Below are 19,080 nucleotides of genomic sequence, written 5' to 3'. Positions count from 1 at the left end.
TACTGAGAGGGGGAAGAGGCAGGATATAAATCAGGGAAACCCATGGAATATTAAGCAAATGAAAGCACCTGAAAATATGCACTTCAAGGGAAACAAAAAAGGAAAGAAAACGAAAGCAAATATTTGATGCATGATCTTAAAATACTCTTAATAATAGAACTGCTAAGATTTAGCTAACCTAATTTATATTTATAACCATACTGCAAGGAAGATAAGGTATGTGTGTTTGTGCAGTGACAGGGAGGTGAAAAAGATTAAATTTTTTTATATTCCATAGGAACTCACATTAGGAAAGTACTGGAGTAATCTAAACATGAGGGAAAGAGAACCTTATCCAATTAGTGTAATGGAGAAAAAAAGGCTAGAGCACGATTTCAAAGGGCTAGATTCTCTGGGACTTGGAGACTAGATTAAGAAGGTGAATGAGGGATCCCAACAAAAAAGAGAACTACAGACCAATATCCTTGATGAACACAGATGCAAAAATTCTCGCGAAAATACTAGCCAATAGGATTCAACAGTACATTAAAAGGATTATTCACCACGACCAAGTGGGATTTATTCCAGGGCTGCAAGGCTGGTTCAACATCCGCAAATCAATCAATGTGATGATACAACACATTAATAAAAGAAAGAACAAGAACCATATGATACTCTCCATAGATGCTGAAAAAGCATTTGACAAAGTACAGCATCCCTTCCTGATCAAAACTCTTCAAAGTGTAGGGATAGACGGCACATACCTCAATATTATCAAAGCCATCTATGAAAAACCCACCGCAAATATCATTCTCAATGGAGAAAAACTGAAAGCTTTTCCGCTAAGGTCAGGAACACGGCAGGGATGTCCGTTATCACCACTGCTATTCAACATAGTACTAGAAGTCCTAGCCTCAGCAATCAGACAACAAAAGGAAATTAAAGGCATCCAAATCGGCAAAGAAGAAGTCAAACTATCACTCTTTGCAGATGATATGATACTATATGTGGAAAACCCAAAAGACTCCACTCCAAAACTGCTAGAACTTGTACAGGAATTCAGTAAAGTGTCAGGATATAAAATCAATGCACAGAAATCAGTTGCATTTCTCTACACTAACAACAAGACAGAAGAAAGAGAAATTAAGGAGTCCATCCCATTTACAATTGCACCCAAAACTATAAGATACCTAGGAATAAACCTAACCAAAGAGACTAAGAATCTATACTCAGAAAACTATAAAGTACTCATGAAAGAAATTGAGGAAGACACAAAGAAATGGAAAAATGTTCCATGCTCCTGGATTGGAAGAATAAATATTGTGAAAATGTCTATGCTACCTAAAGCAATCTACACATTTAATGCAATTCCTATCAAAGTACCATCCATTTTTTTCAAAGAAATGGAACAAATAATCCTAAAATTTATATGGAACCAGAAAAGACCTCGAATAGCCAAAGGAATATTGAAAAAGAAAGCCAAAGTTGGTGGCATCACAATTCCGGACTTCAAGCTCTATTACAAAGCTGTCATCATCAAGACAGCATGGTACTGGCACAAAAACAGACCCATAGATCAATGGAACAGAATAGAGAGCCCAGAAATAGACCCTCAACTCTATGGTCAACTCATCTTCGACAAAGCAGGAAAGAATGTCCAATGGAAAAAAGACAGCCTCTTCAATAAATGGTGTTGGCAAAACTGGACAGCCACATGCAGAAAAATGAAATTGGATCATTTCCTTACACCACACACGACAATAGACTCAAAATGGATGAAGGATCTCAATGTGAGAAAGGAATCCATCAAAATCCTCGAGGAGAACACAGGCAGCAACCTCTTCGACGTCAGCCGCAGCAACATCTTCCTAGGAACATCACCAAAGGCAAGGGAAGCAAGGGCAAAAATGAACTTTTGGGATTTCATCAAGATCAAAAGCTTTTGCACAGCAAAGGAAACAGTTAACAAAACCAAAAGACAACTGACAGAATGGGAGAAGATATTTGCAAATGACATATCAGATAAAGGGCTAGTGTCCAAAATCTATAAAGAACTTAGCAAACTCAACACCCAAAGAACAAATAATCCAATCAAGAAATGGGCAGAGGACATGAACAGACATTTCTGCAAAGAAGACATCCAGATGCCAACAGACACATGAAAAAGTGCTCCATATCACTCGGCATCAGGGAAATACAAATCAAAACCACCATGAGATATCACCTCACACCAGTCAGAATGGCTAAAATTAACAAGTCAGGAAATGACAGATGCTGGCGAGGATGCGGAGAAAGGGGAACCCTCCTACACTGTTGGTGGGAATGCAAGCTGGTGCAACCACTCTGGAAAACAGCATGGAGGTTCCTCAAAATGTTGAAAATAGAACTACCCTATGACCCTGCAATTGCACTGCTGGGTATTTACCCTAAAGATACAAATGCAGTGATCCGAAGGGGCACGTGCACCCAAATGTTTATATCAGCAATGTCTACAATAGCCAAACTATGGAAAGAACCTAGATGTCCATCTACAGACGAATGGATAAAGAAGATGTGGTATATATACACAATGGAATACTATGCAGCCATCAAAAGAAATGAAATCTTGCCATTTGCGACAACGTGGATGGAACTAGAGGGTATCATGCTTAGCGAAATAAGTCAATCGGAGAAAGAAAACTATCATATGATCTCCCTGATATGAGGGAGAGGAGATGCAACATGGGGGGTTGAGGGGGTAGGAGAAGAGTAAATGAAACAAGATGGGATTGGGAGGGAGACAAACATAAGTGACTCTTAATCTCACAAAACAAACTGAGGGTTGATGGGGGGAGGGGGTTGGGAGAGGGGGGTGGGGTTAAGGATATTGGGGAGGGTATGTGCTATGGTGAGTGCTGTGAAGTGTGTAAACCTGGTGATTCGCAGACCTGTACCCCTGGGGATAAAAATATATGTTTATAAAGCTGTAAAAAAAAAAAAAAAGAAAAAAGAAAGGATGAATACTCAAGTTTTGTAGCAACATGGACGGGACTGGAAGAGATTAGGTTGAGTGAAATAAGTCAAGCAGAGAGAGTCAATTATCATATGGTTTCACTTATTTGTGGAGCATAACAAATAGCATGGAGGACAAGGGGAGATGGAGAGGAGAAGGGAGTTGAGGGAAATTGGAAGGGGAGGTGAACCATGAGAGACTATGGACTCTGAAAAACGATCTGAGAATTTTGAAGGGGTGGGGGGTGGGAGGTTGGGGGCACCAGGTGGTGGGTATTGTAGAGGGCACGGATTGCATGGAGCACTGGGTGTGGTGCAAAAATAATGAATACTGTTATGCTGAAAAAAATTAAAAATTAAAAAAAAAAGGTGAATGAGAAGAAGGAGCTGAATAGTTTTGTGAATTACTTGCCTACGTGGTGGCAAAAAAATTTAGAAAATGATGATCAGAGGAGCAGTACTGGGAATTATAAGAAAATGTTGAATGCATTTTTTGGGCATTTAGCTTGAGACACATAAATAGAACTGTCAAGGAAGCAGGTAGGGAACAGGTTCATGCTATATATACAGGGGAATATAGGGGAATATGAACAAGGAGAGCAAAACACTTATCAGACTCTTCCTACATACCAGTGAGTGCTCTACCAGTTTCCATGCACGAAATCATTTAACCCATAGGACAATTATTCTCATCTTACAAATGTGGATACCAAGGCTGGAAGAGGTTACACAACTGGTCTAAAATCTCACAGGAAGTGCAGAAACTCCCTGGATTTAAATTCAGACAGTCTAACTCGAGAGGCACTCCCTTAACCACTTTGCTACAATAAACCACAGCCTCAGGCCAGTAGAAGCATTGGCTCTCTCTGCTTTCCTCACACTCATGTCATATGCATGACTATGCTCCATGATGTGCGTCTGATGTTGCTTACTTTCAGGGTGGAGTGAGCATTCTTTGTCAGTGCAGCTCAGCTTCCAGGCCTCCTGGCCTGGCCCACCTTGCAGAACCTCTGACTCTACCAAGCTGGGAATAGGGCGTGTTGCTGGGAGGAGCTCTATGCAAAACATCACAGACTCCCATTGTCTTACATAAAGTTGCACACTTTCTGAAGCATCAACAGTTCTCAGATTTGGTTCATTTTCAGAGTGCCAGAATTGCTGTTTTGGCCAATTCCGTCCAAGTTTGTATTTGCTGACCTTCTCATTCAGCCACAGCTGGAAGTTCCACTGACCTTCCATCTTTTTCAGAAAGTGTAAACTGTGTGTGTGCCTTACTTCTAATAATTTCTGGTGGAAAAATCCAAAATGAGAGCAAACGAGTTGCTACTACATGAAATCTGTTTCATAAGTCCTATTCTATTACTGAGAAAGCCAACAGTGACATTGTTTGCCAAAGAGGAGGCTAGATTCTTGTCTTTTGAGAAGGGAAGTACGAAGAATACACGAATTACAGTAATTGTTGATTTAAACGCCCTAAAATCTTGTATTGAAAAGTTTAGTCATTATTTATAATTTATCATTTAACTCATCTGACGGATACATGTTTTGTCAGGTAGTTTATATTTTGGCTTATACACGTGAGATTTATCAGGGTTTTATGTGGACAAACAGTAGAAAATGACTCAGATAAAGGGCCATATGTCAATAACATCTCCATTAAACTGGAAAAACAAAACAAAACAAAACGTGTTTCTAGCTTCTTTAAACAGAAGAAAAGTTAATAGAAAGGACATTGGGAATTGGGAGATTTGGTTTGAAGTTGTAAAACCAAAGTTGGAGAATAGGTTGAATCAAGGCAACTCCAGGGGTCAAAGGGCAGGCAGTATTTCAGAGGAATAGTGTATGGCCACATTGTTGATCCCAAGGCTGCAGGGTTCGACCCTATTCATACCACTCAGCCCCAGGACTCGGCAGCACCCACCTGCCTGTTTCCTAGTCGTCTCCCTGCATTTGCATTATTTGCTCCAGGCCAAAATCTTAGATAGGAGTTATGGGATTGGCTGAGTCTAGGTCGATGTGCCCGTCCTGCTGGCCTGGGAACACAGGGGCAGAACTTCTCTACCTTTTGGATTCTATAGTGGAAGGTTGGGCACCACATCCCACGAATATGACACAAAATGGGGACTCTGTCTAAGCAAGAAGCGTGACTCTTTTTCATCTTCCCAGAAGATAAATATGTGTACAGAAGTGCTTTCCTATTTATAGAAAGGAAGAAATTATGTTTGCAAATATATAAAGAGGCTTACATAAAATCAAATACTACATTTTTGTGGGGATGAGGGATTTGTGTTTTGGTAAATAACTTTTTATTTAAAAATGATTGTAGATTTATAGAAAAGTTACAAAGATAGTGCAGAGGATTCCTGGATATACTCTTGATGCAAATTCCCCCTAGTATAAATTTCATACATATTTTCAGTACATTTCTTAGGACTAAGAAATTAACTTCAGTATAACACTGCTAATGAAAATACTGATTTTTAACCTGGATTTCACCAGTCTCCACAACTGCCATATTTCTGTTCCTGGATCCAATTTAGGAAGCCATGTTGCATTTAGTTGATACATCTCCTTAGTCTCTGATCTGCGACAATTTCTTAGTCTTTGCCTTTTTTTTTTTTTATGACTACAGCAATTTTGAAGAGTGTAGGTCAGATATGTTGTAGAATACCCTCATTTGGTTTTGTATAATGTCTTCTTATACTTAGACTAGAGAATAATGATCAGTGAAGAGTCTTTCCTGTTGCATCATAACAAAGTCTGTATGACACCAACACGACTCACCACTGGTGGTTAAATCTGATCAATCAGTTGAAGTGATTTTTGTCAGTGTTCTCCACTGTAAATTTACTATTTTTCCCTTTTCCTACTCAGTCTTTGGAAGTCAGTCACTATGTCCAGGAGACAGGAATTAACCCCTACTTCCTGGAAGGGAGTTATCTAACTATCTAACTATCTATATATATTTGAAATTCATATAGATTCATGGATATTTACTTTGTTCTTTGGATTATAATCCAATAGTATCATTATTTATTTTGTTCTCCAAATAATTCCACTTTTGGACCTTAAGAACTCCCAGGTTGAATTATATGCATTTAATCACTCCATCTTCTTTTTAAAAATCAAGTTTTTACTCTCTGACACTATAAGATGTTTCAGAATCATTCTGATATTTTCTTGGTCCAACTCTAAAATGAATCATTTCTCCAAGGAACCCTAGTTCTTATTGCCAGAAAACACTATTCAGAAATAAGATCTGGGTGCTGGATGTGTTCATTGATACTAGGGTATCACTGTTTCTAGGTTCTGAAGCTGCCTCAGCCCATCCAGCCAACCTAGTAGTTTTTAAGCTTTAGCAAGCACCCTTACCCGGCATCATTGATTAACCATGTTAATCAATATACAAACCCTGCTTGTATACCTACAGACCATGCATTCTTTCCTAGAAAGAAAAAACACCTCTGTATGTCAAGAAACAGAAACCAGACCCCCTTGCACAACCTCTATAATCAAGGGCATGTAATCAAGAAATGTTAGGGACCACTGCACTCCCCCTTATTAATTGCCCTACACTCTTTTTAAAACCCCTGGGCCAGGCAGAAACCTTGGAGTTGGCCTTTGGACAAGAGCCCACCTTCTCCCCAGGTGGCTAGCCTCCTGAATAAAGGTTGTATTCCTTTCCAATCAAAACTCTTGAGTATTGGCTTTTTGAGTGACAGGCAGCTGAACTTGGAATTTGGTAACACTCTTAGTGGAAAGGGATGGGAAATATGCTGTGTATTCAAACTCTTGTGTGTATCTCCATATCTAATTATTTCTATATTCATCTATCTTAATATATAATAGAAACATGAATTAATACTGTTATTTCCAACTCTAATCTAGCAACACAAGTTTCATTATAGCCTTCCTATTTTGCCTATTTGCATCTTATTTCTGTGACAGTGGGCAACATGACCCCATTATCTACCGTTTATTTACTTATTTGACCAGCTATCATAAGTTTAAGGTGAAAAGAAATGTGTAAAACATTGTACTTTAGTTGCTAAATGTTTAACAAGACTGTGTTTGCGACTCTGAAACGCTGTCGCATGCATACCGGAAACCGGGATTGATTAATAATAAGCTGTAACACAAATTTTGTTGTACTCAAACACTTTTCCTTGGCTGATCTGCTTACGATTAATACAGATCGATTAATAAAGATTGCGCTGCCCAGAGCCCCTGCTCGCCCGGCCTGCGCTCCTCCGCGCCCCGCCCCGCTTCCTCCCAGCTGAGGGGCGGCCAAAGGGAGCCTGAGCCCACCGCAAGCGCGAGAGCACGTGCTCTGGGTGCCCCTTGTGCCGGAGCTCGAGGGCAGCTTCACCCTTACCTTATCCCCGGAGTCTCCAAAGGCCCTGCCGGCAGAGGGGGCGGCTGGAGGCCCCATGCAGGTCCCGTGCGAAGGCTCCGGAGCCTCGGCAGATGCTGAGCCCCAAGGCTGAGGGGCGCGCAGAGGACGAGGGCCGCTGGAGAACCGGCAGCCCGAGAGCCCTAAGCGGCCATCAAGGCCCAGGCGACAGCATGGAGGCGGCAACAGGAGGGGAGCGGGTCCCGTGCGCGCGTGCGGCCTCCACCAGGCCAATACCTTGGACTGCAGGAACCTGAGAGATGGATGGAAAGGCATTCTGTAAAGTACTGACGCCCATGACCAGAAGCGCCGTGGAGTCCCTGCCGCGACCCACGGCAGCCCTGAGCTAGGCCACCCACCAGCTGCGTGCGGCCTGGCCCCTGACACACCAGACAGGGACAAAGGTTCGGCCATCTTCCACTCGGTCAGCCCGGGACACATGGCCTGCTGGGCTGCACACACTGCCCACCTGCCGCGCAGCGGGACGCGGGTGGGCTGAGGCGGGGCGAGGCGGGCTGAAAGGCATCGTGGAGAGCATGCGCCAAGAGAAGCGGATGTCGCCTCTGGGAGGTCTTCAGGGCAAAGGAGCAGCTCGGTGTCCCCGGGCAGGGGAGAGGGCCCGGCAGAGGAAGATACCAGGGACAGCAAGGCGGGAAAGTTCACGTCCAAGATCCTGGGAACATTCAAAGGCAAGAAGTAAGTCTCCTGGCCCTCCAGTTCAGGCGGGGGGTGCCCGCATCCTTGCTACCCATCAGCCAGAGCACCTGGTCCCCAGGTCACAGCAGTCTGGAACCCAGCTGAGCGCAGGCAGAGCTTGGCTCCTCTTGGGACTCACTGTGGTTGCTCTGCCTCTTGCCCCTTCGCCTTTCCATCCTTGGGGCCCCAGCTTCTCAGTCCCCCATGCCTTACCCCGCCACCCCCAACCTTTCTCAGCGCCTGTCTCTGGGCCCTCAGCCACCTCTCTGCATTCGCCTCCAGCCTTTTAGGCCTTCATTCACTTCAGGGAGCCCTCTCTTGATGCCTTAGTCCTCTTTTAGGGAGGGCCCATCTTCTTGTGCTTCAGTCCCCCCGTTCTATCAGGGCCTTGTGTTTTGGGGCTTCTGCATTCTCAGGGTTCCCCTCCCTGCACAGTCTCCTGCCTTGCTCCTTCACTCTGCTGCCTCTGTACTGTTCTCCTGGCAGCCCCATCTTCTCTCGCAGGACCTCCTACCTTCTCAGGCCTTTTCTCTCCTGTCTCCATCTCAAATTGGTGAGGTCTCACTTCTTGCCCTGCTTGGATTCTCATTTCTTGGCTGCCCTCCCAGCATCTTCCTTGGTGGCCTGTCCTTTTGCTGTGGGGAAGCAAGAGCTGGTTGCAGGCAGTTTTTGAAAGAAGGGTGGAGCCAGACCCAAAAGGTGTCTCTCTCAGGAGATGCAGTAGGGCCAGTCAGGCAAAGGGGCAGGACACAGAGGATCCCTGAGAGGCTGCCCTGCTACAACTGAAGCAGATCTGGCTTGCTCCTGCACAAGGCTCAAGCTAACAACTGGTGGTGGGGGGGCGGGGTTGGTGAGAGGATTAGGTTTTGCAGCACAATAAAACTCAATCCAGGTAGATGATGGTACCCTAGCTTCACAAAGGATCCCCAGCATCCTCTAAGGACACATTCACAGGCCCATCCCCAGCTATGCCCAGAAAAGGGTTGGGTGAGGACTGCTTCCTCCAACAGGCAGGAGCAGGGGATAGAGGATGGTGGTGCCTGAGCCCCAGACCACTGCCCCACCGGGTCCTGGCACACTATGAGATGGGAGTCGTCCTTGCCCTGCAGGTACCCAGCAGACCCCAACTTCGCCCTGTTGTTGGATCCTTTCCTCTTTGTCACAAACCTGCAAAATCTGTCTCAGTTTCTTTTCCTGTATCTTCTTCACCTCCAAAGAGTAACTTTGATTTCAAGCGAGACATTTTGGCATTAAATGTTTAGAAAGTCCCCACGATAGGTTCTAGCACTGTGGAAATTAGTGTTCCTGCTATTTCTTTTCCAATATTTGTGTTTTTGTTTCTTTAAAGCGTAAGAGATCACAAGAGCAAAATTATTTCAGAGGATTTAAGTCCACTGAGCAAAGGCGGCAGTTCTGAGAAGCTGGAGAAGGGAGGATGGTGGTGTTTGGGGGACACTTTCACTCTCTGACAGCTTATTGTCTGTTATCAAAGCCACCTCTTAGGTAGGGGTGACAGCAGCGTTTTTTTAGGTGGAAAACGTCAGGTTTTTTTGTGCAGCATGGTGTGTTGCTGCTCTGAGCAGGCTGTTCTAGGCCTGTTATTAAGGGAGTACCTTTGCAGGAAGTGGGGCGTTCTGCCCATGCAGACGCCAGAGTTTGGGAGTCCAGCCAGAGCCCTTGGAGCTCCTGGCTCCTGTCTGCATCCTCTCACATCTTGCTAGATAAAACATCTCCTAAAATGTGATTCTTTACATTTTGGTGTTAACAGTAAAATATGGCACACACACACACACAGACACACGCTCAAAGACACACACATAATGATGGGCACTTACAGAAAGAGTAATGGTATGTGTTCCCCTTGTTATTGATTATTAGATCAACCAAATTCTGGCTGTCCCAGTCTTTATTCTTGGAGGAGGAAGAATGAGAGTCTTGACTTAGGTTGGCTTAGAGGAAATTCCAAGATGAATAATGTAATAAGATCATAAGATGAACAGTATGTTACATCATGGTGTAATAATAATTTTTTACTTTTTTCCCCACAAAAAATAGCAATTTTGACAATCACCCTCAGATGAGAGAACCTTTGTGGAAGTCCAGGAACTTAGCCCAGAAATACCAGCACACTGTTGGATAAAAAAAAAAGTCCAAGATTGGATGCATTGGAGAGGGTAAGAGGAACAGTTTCACTTTACCTATGTCCTTCCTCCCTCAAGGCAACATAGCTCATTGCCAAACAAGTTATTCTTATAACCTGTGACTCATGTTCCCACTGGGGAAAGTAAGACCATGGAAATGCAGTTCTGGTTTCCTCAGCTTTGGGAGACACTGCCAAAGAGATCCACTTCTCATCCCATTGAGATAGCTGAGGTATATTGTGTGACTGAGGGTGGGAGTGTCTGGGCAGTCGCCGGTAGGGCTGTTGGAGGGCATCAGAGGGATGTGCTTCCTACTAATTGTACCGGGATTGGGTACATTGGGAGGCTGGCTGTTGAGCCACTGGGAATGCTGTCAAGTAGCCATGGGCACCCCCTTACTCTGTGCACCTTACCCACACATAACCCCATCCTGTGGATGGTTTTCCACATGGCTTCCAGTGAGAAGATGGCCAGTAAGTACATGTGAAAAGATGGCCCGACTCTGCAGGCTGGAGAAAAATCACACATTGAGGGCGCCTGGGTGGCTCAGTGGGTTAAAACCTCTGCCTTCGGCTCAGATCATGATCCTGGGGTCCTGGGATTGAGTCCCGCAAGGGCTCTCTGCTCAGTAGGGAGCCTGCTTCCCCCTCTCTTTCTCGTTGCCTGCCTCTCTGCCTACTTGTGATCTCTGTCTGTCAAACAAATAAATAAATCTTTAAAAAAATCACACATTGAGCATTCAGTCCCACTCTAGGGACAGCAAAAAGGAGGCTATCAGCAACTAACCTGGCTTTGCAGGTTGGAGGGACGGCATACAGGTTTAAGAATTCTGCCATACGATGAAATAAAAAGTTTGGAGCAGGAATAACCATAGAAAGGTCTGAGAAAGCGTCAGAATCACTAGCAGGGGTGACAGAAGGTAATTCTCTGCTGAGGCAAGTCAGAAAGACTGGAGGAAGTAGCTGCTTCTTCATATACGAAGATAACAGCAGTCTTCAATATGAAAAATTAGTGTAACCCGACACCACCAAAGGAACACAATAATTTTCTAGAAACAGATCCCAAAGAAATGGGGCTCTGTGATTTGTCTTATAAAGAATTCAGAATAACTGTTTTAAGGAAACACAGTAAACTATAAGAAAACACATAAAATGCAAAAAGACGATTTAGTGAATTCATGAAAACAATACACAAACAAAATGAGAAGTTTAACATAGAGTTAGAAACCATCACAATGAAGCAAACAAATCTGGAGCTGAAGAATACAATGAATGAAATGACAAATGCAGGAAAGAGTATCAGTATTAGACTGGATCGATCAGAAGAACGAGTCTTTGACAGGACATTTAAAAATTATGCAGTGAGAACATAGGAAAATAATAAAAAGGGATAAAGAAAGCTCTGGCCTGTGCGATACCATTAAGAGAAACACTGTAGACATTATTGGAGTTCCAGAAAGAGAAGGGTGGAAAAAGGGTCAGAAAGCTTGGTTAGAGGAATAATGGCTGAGAAGTTCCTAAATCTGGGGAGAGATTTTAACTCCTAACTTCATTAAGTTAATAGTTCACCCTGATATTCCACCCAAAGTGATCTTCCTCAAGACATATTATAATTAAGTTATTTAAAATCAAAGATAATGGAAAGAATTTCCAAAACAGCCAGAGGAAAAATAATGCTCACATACCAAAAAACTCTTGTAAGGCTATCAGTAGATTTCTTTGGAGAAACCTTGAAACCCAGGATCATGTACTCAAAATACTGAAAGAAAAAACTGTGAACCAAGAATACTTTACCTAGTAAAGTTGTCTTTGGGAAATAAAGGTGAGATAAAGACTTTTCCAACAAACAAAAACTGAGGTAATTCATTACCAGTAGACCTGCTTTATAAGAGATACTGAAAAGAATGCCATGAGATGAAACAAAAGACACTAACTGGTAACATGAAAACATTAGAAGATAGACAACACATTGGTAGATATGTTTAGTCAAACTCAGAATACTCTAGTACTACAATAGGTGATTAGCTACTTAACTCTAGTAAAGGTTAAAGGATACCAGTATTAAAAATAACTATAGCTGGGGTGCCTGGGTGGCTCAGTCTGTGTCTGCCTTAGGCTCAGGTCATGATCCCAGGGTCCTGGGATCAAGCCCCACATCGGGCTCCCTGCTCAGTGGGGAGCCTGCTTCTCCCTCTCCTACTCGCTCTGCTTATATTCCCTTTCTCACTGTGTCTCTATCAAATAAATAAATAAAATCTTAAAAAATAACTATAGCTACAATAATTTGTTAATGGTTACACAATATAAAAAGATAAATTGTGACATCAAAAACAAAATATGAAAAGAGAATAAAAGAATAGAGTTTTTGTATGTGATTGAAATTATCACCTTAAAGTAGACTGTAATGTTTATATGATATTTTATGTGAATCTGATAGTAACCACAAAACAGAAGCCTACAGTAGATACAGAAGGACAAAGAGAAGGGAATTGAAGCATACCATTACAGAAAGTCATCCAGTCACAAAGGAAGACAGCAAGAGAGGAAGAGGGGAATAAGGAAACTACAAAATAGCCAGAAAATAATTAAGAAGACATTAATAAGTCCCTACCTATCAGTAATTACTTAAAATGTAAATAGCTTAAATTTTCCAATGAGAAGGCATAGAGAGGCTGAATAAGTAAACAAACAAATGAAAAACAAGACCCAACTATATCTTGCCTACAAGAGACTTAAATCAGCTTTAAGGACACAGAGACAATAAGGAGGGGATGGAAAAAAATATTCCATGCAAGTTGAAACCAAAAAACAGTAGGGTTAGCTATTCTTCATCAGATGAAATAGACTTTAACTCAATAGCTATAACAAGAGATAAAGAAGATCATGATAACATGATGATGTTATAATGCAGTGGAGACATTACAACAAATACTGTGGTAATACAAAGGACCATAAGTGACAATGAACAATTATATGCAAATTGGATAACCTAGAAGAAATGGATATGTTTTTAAAAACATACAGTTTACAAGACTGATTCATGAGGAAATAGAAAATCTGAACAGACCAATAACAAGTAAGGACACTGAATCAATAATCAAAAATCCCTAAGAAGGAAGAGCCCAGGACCTGATGGTTTCACTGGTGACTTTTACCAAACAGTTAAAGAATTAATGCCAAACCTTAACTCTTCCAAAATTGTAGGGAGGGAGCACTGTCAAATTCATTGTACAAGGCCAGAATTACCCTCATACAAATGCAAGGCAAGGACACTATAAGTAGAGAAAACTACAGGCTGCTATCTCTAATGAATATTGACGTAAAATCTCCAAACAAAATTCTACATTCTGTAGCACATCAAGAGGATCATAACCGTTATCAAGTGGGATTTATCCATGGGAGGCAAAAATGATTCAACATATGCCAATCAATAAACACGATACTCCAGATTAATAGAATGAAAGATACAAATCATATCATCATCTCAATAGATGCAGAAAAAGCATTTGACAAATTTCAACATCCTTTCATGACTAAAAGGACAGGAGTTGGATTGCAAAAGAGTTTGAAAGAACTTTTGAGGTTGGTGGAAATGCTCTATATCTTGATTATGGTGGCAGTTACAATGACATGAAAGTCATTGAAAAACTGTACTTTTAAAGTGGATGCATTTTATTGTATTCAAATTGTAACACAGTAAAATTGATTCAAAAAAGAGAAAATTGCAAGAAGAACCAATCTCAACTGTGATCTTCTTGCCCCTGCCCCTGAAACATTTTCCATAAATAAAATAGTTGTGTATTAAACAACCTCATTATTTTTTTTAAAGATTTTATTTATTTATTTGACAGACAGAGATCACAAGTAGGCAGAGAGGCAGGCAGAGAGAGAGGAGGAAGCAGGCTCCCTGATGAGCAGAGAGCCCGATGTGGGGCTCGATCCCAGAACCCTGGGATCATGACCTGAGCCGAAGGCAGAGGCTTTAACCCACTGAACCACCCAGGCACCCAACCTCATTATTTTTAAATTACTACAGAAGGATGAATAAATGTGGGTTGTAAAAAATGCAGCACAACTCAGTAGTAAAAGAAATGGATCATTGATGCATGCAACAACTGGGATGGACTTAAGAGCATCATGCTTAGTGAACAAAACCAATTTCAGAGGTTATACATGACGCAGTCTTATTTGTTGCCTATAGAATGACTCCACTGTAGAGATGGAGAAGAGGTTAATGGTTGCCAGAAGACACAGAGGAAGGTGGGAGGAAATGCGTGTGAAGAAAGGAGTTCCTGTATGGTAGTGGGACACTTCTCTTTCATGATTGTGGTCATGATCACATGATCATGATCTTGATCACATACTACATACTACATGGTCAGATCACATAGATCTACACGCATAACAAAAACACACAGTATATGTAAAACTGCTGAAAGCTGAAAATGTTTGTAGTCCTATCCTGTTAACATTATTATACCAATGTCAATTTCCTGGTTTTGCTATTATGCTACCGTTGTTAAAGATGTTACTACGGTAGGAAGCTGGGTTGGTTTCAAGGAACTGCATACATTATTTTTGCAGTTTCCCATGAACTTGTAATAATTTCAAGATAAAAAATTAGATGCCTTCTCACAGCATGATCATGAATTAATACATAACTGGGAATTCTAAAGTCATATTTTCTTGAAATGGAAGCTTAACAGTGATTTTTCTTATAAATTTGATATAATATGTTAAAAGCAAATACATACTGAGTCAGAAAACCCAGGATAATTAAATTTCCATGAAATAATGGGTCATTTTTATATTAAATTATTTTTATTAAGCAATAAACTCTGAAATCAGTTCAAAAGTTCCTTGGTTGATCTCTATATAATTTGCTTACACACTGAATATTTAAAAGGACTCAAGTATTTTAAAAAGGCAAAATAAACTTTACTGAAATATTCACAAATCCTTATGAACTTAAATCCTTAAAACTAATATGTTACCTAGAAATATAGAGAAATTTTTTTTCTTAATTTAAATTTAATTATACAATATATAGTATATTATTAGTTTCATATGTAGTGTTCAACAATCCATCAGTTGTGTATAACACCCAGTGCTCATCGCAACACATGCCCTCCTTAGTTTTCAATAACATTTTAATTACAGGGGACAGATAGGATCCTTTCTTATATACCCTAGGGAATATATAATCCCTGATGGGAAATTAATATTTATTGTCACAATTAGGATATAAACAGAGACACCAGTTTCTTCCCTACAGAGCTTAGCATGATGGGAAGGTCCTAAAGGACATGGACCTGGATTTCTCATATATAAGCCTTAAGCACATGCCTTGAGCTCTATGACCCGGTGGCACAGGTATCAAGTGTGTAGTTACCCTTCATATTTTCTTAGTAAGTTTATAGCAACAAGTTTGATCCACAACCAAGAATGACTCCTGGAATGCTTAGACTGTGAGATCTGTGATGTGATCTTTGGCCAATAAAGGAAGAAGAAGATCACATAGAGGGTCAGCACAGTTCTTTCAATGGAGGGAGAGTAAGTTAATCACATTTCTATTTATCTCTTATTCTCTCTGCTCTTGAAAAATGAGGAAAAATATTTATATTGTATAACAAGAAACTCAATGTATGAAGCTCTGACTATACCACCTGCATTATTCTGAGCATACCCTCTCTGTGTTGGCTTCATCCTTCATCTGGCAGCAAGATAGCTATACCAGTACCAAGTGACACATGCAGAATATAACAAGATCAAAGGAAGAGATTTATCTCTTCCCTAAGATAAAGTTTTTAATTGAAATACACATAGAAAAAAAGGTTATGTGTTATAAGCATACAGCCTGATATATTTTCATAAACTTTATTTAATCAATGTCCACATTAATTATCTTTCTCTTTCATGCCCTCCTACAAAACCAAGGAAAATATATCCACCTTCCTTTGTTCATTCTCTGTCCAGCTAAGATGGACCAGAGAAGGGGAGTGTATAGAAATACCCGAGTATATGATGAATTATAAATCTTAGGCTACCAAGGTTCTCCTCAATACTTGTTATCCATTACTGACTTCATGGATTCTTGAAGTAAGTTATCTGAAAACATTGTAGACTGGTAGGGATTCTCTTCTATGAAACACCATTGTGGTATGGTCTCTGGCCAAGAGGAATCCTTGCTTTCATGGTAGTTATGACAGGGAACTAAGGTATTGGGTAGGGTAATAGGAACATGAGAGTAGGAATGAGGAAGTGAAGGATCAGATGAGTGGGAGGGAGAGCTGGGGATAGCTCCCCACTACCGAAGCTCACCAACAGGTAGCCTTTATCCTCAGCTGCTCCTCCATCCTTGTATCTTCTAGTAAAGACGGGAGCAGTTGTTTGTCACGTGCTGCTCACGCAACAAGACAGAGTGGTTTTAATGTTGAAGGGTGTGTGTGCTAGTCCACTCTGACCCTGTGGAACAAAGGAGGACTTATTTGCTGGTCTGAGTCTTCTTCTCATAAATAAGAGTGTGTAAGGAGAGGGAGGAGAGCTGGGGTTTCTTTCTTTTCTTTTCTTTTCCTTTTTATTTATTTGACACAGAGATAGAGAGCACAAGTAGGCAGAGCGGCAAGCAGAGGGAAAGGGAGAAGAAGACTCTCTGCTGAGCAGGGAGCCGATGCTTGGCTCGACCCCAGGACCCCAGGACCATGACTCAAGCCAAAGGCAGCTACCCAAATGACTGAGCCACCCAGGCGCCCCAGAGTTGGGGTTTCTATTAACGGGACTTTCTTCTGTCCTCACAGAAATCCGAAGAAGACAATATTGGTTAGAAATGACTCCTCAGTGACTGAATTTCTTCTTGCTGGATTAACAGACCACCCAGAGCTCCAGCAACCCCTCTTTTTCCTGTTTCTGATGATCTACATTGTCACCGTGGTGGGCAACCTTGGCTTGATCATTCTCATCGGTCTCAACTCTCACCTCCACACCCCCATGTACTACTTCCTCTTCAACCTATCCTTCATTGATCTCTGTTACTCTTCTGTTTTCACCCCCAAGATGCTGATGAACTTTGTATCAAGGGAGAACATCATCTCCTATGACGGGTGCATGACACAGCTGTTTTTCTTTCTCTTTTTTGTCATCTCGGAATGCTACATGTTGACCTCAATGGCCTATGACCGCTATGTGGCCATCTGTCATCCATTGCTGTATAGGGTCACCATGTCCCATCAGGTCTGTTGCTTGCTAACTGTTGCTGCATACATGATGGGATTTGCTGGAGCCTCTGCCCACACAGGCTGCATGCTTAGACTGACCTTCTGCCATGTCAATATCATCAACCATTACCTGTGTGACATTCTTCCTCTTCTCCAACTCTCTTGCACTAGCACCTATGTCAATGAGGTGGTAGTTTTGATAGTCGTGGGAATTAATATCACAGTACCCAGTTTTACCATCCTGATTTCTTATGTCTTTATCCTCACTAGCATTCTTCATATCAGATCTGCTCAAGGACGATCAAAAGCCTTCAGTACCTGCAGCTCTCACATCATTGCTCTTTCTCTTTTTTTTGGGTCAGCAGCATTCATGTATCTTAAATATTCTTCTCCTGGATCTATGGAGCAGGGAAAAGTTTCTTCAGTTTTCTATACTAATGTAGGGCCCATGCTCAACCCCTTGATCTACAGTTTGAGGAATAAGGATGTCAAAATAGCACTGAGGAAAGCCCTGATTAAGATCTGGAGGAGAAACATGTTCTAATTAGAAGCAGCAACAATATAAAGAAGCCCAGGTTTTTATTTTATAATTATTGGTGTTTTTCAAGATGAGACTATGTGCATAACCATGTTGCTTCTATAGATTGTGTTATGTGTTGTTTAATAGACTTGCTTATCTTTTTCCTGATAGCTAATCTTGTCTTATTTTTCCTTCTGTATCTCCATCATGTGTGCAAGCTTACACAAATAACTAATACATTTTATAAATAGAAACTATGTACTGACATTTCAAATAACTTTTATGCTACTTTTGTTTCTGGGTTACTTCTAATATGGACAAATGTGGTTAGTTTTTTTCATTTACATAAAGTTAAAATTAGAGCTCACTGATCTAGACACAAAAGTTTTTAACTATTATTTTTAATAATAACTGGTATAGGCAGTAGCATTCGAAGAAATGCATTTCAAATTGTGTATAAGGATTAAAGTAGGATCAGATCCCCCTAATATTGTCCTTTTGTTCTATTTTTCTTATCACTTTCTATGTTATTATTCTGACTTTCCTTTTTCCCTCCAGTAATTGCAAAATCTATACCAGGTACTTACGGCTTCTGAGGTTGTCTATCAATCCACTGTATTTAATATCTAAGAGAATACACAGATGCCACTGTTCATTGCCAGTCATTGTTGTAAGAAGGAATGATTAGAGAAATAATACATACATATCTCAGGATCCCAGTAAGGGGTCGGTGGTTTATTGCATTATAAAACTTGCATTCTTTACCCTCCAAAATGATACCAAATATTTGGAAAAGAGCATATAGTTCTTATTGTAAATTTTGAAATTTATCACTTTAAGGAAAATACTGCACATGGTATCAGGAGAAACATTGTAGCCATTATTTTACTTACCCAGTGAAGTTTCTAATGAAAAATGGTGTATATTAATAGTAATAAATTATATTCCTAGCAACATTTTGTGAATATACTTAAACCTTGTCCCACCAATAAGGTAATAAATGTATTTAACTAGATGCTTTTTCCTATAGATTTCCTATTTCTCCAGTGCTTTTCACATTTGTGTATTTAGAATATCAAACATAGTGGGAGGTCAAGAAATACTCGTTGAATTGCATTCTTGTTCAGATAACAACAATAATAAATTT

The 19,080-nt window shown here is 41.0% G+C and overlaps 1 protein-coding gene and 1 pseudogene across 1 annotated transcript; both read left to right on the top strand.

Moving 5' to 3' along the window:
* The first annotated feature begins 4,984 nt into the window (after positions 1-4,984).
* Positions 4,985-8,063, top strand: LOC125079681 (protein FAM83H-like; annotated as a pseudogene).
* A 3,371-nt stretch (positions 8,064-11,434) lies between these two features.
* Positions 11,435-17,957, top strand: LOC125079680 (olfactory receptor 8B3). Its single transcript, XM_047693480.1, has 3 exons — positions 11,435-11,560; positions 14,401-14,459; positions 16,997-17,957. The coding sequence occupies exons 1-3, from the start codon at positions 11,435-11,437 to the stop codon at positions 17,955-17,957; spliced, it is 1,146 nt and encodes a 381-aa protein (XP_047549436.1).
* Positions 17,958-19,080: the final 1,123 nt, after the last annotated feature.

Source organism: Lutra lutra, chromosome 10 (genome assembly GCF_902655055.1).
Source record: "Lutra lutra chromosome 10, mLutLut1.2, whole genome shotgun sequence".
NCBI classification, from domain to species: domain Eukaryota; kingdom Metazoa; phylum Chordata; class Mammalia; order Carnivora; family Mustelidae; genus Lutra; species Lutra lutra.
Note: the sequence above shows the minus strand (reverse complement) of the source record. Positions and strands in the feature narration are given on the sequence as shown.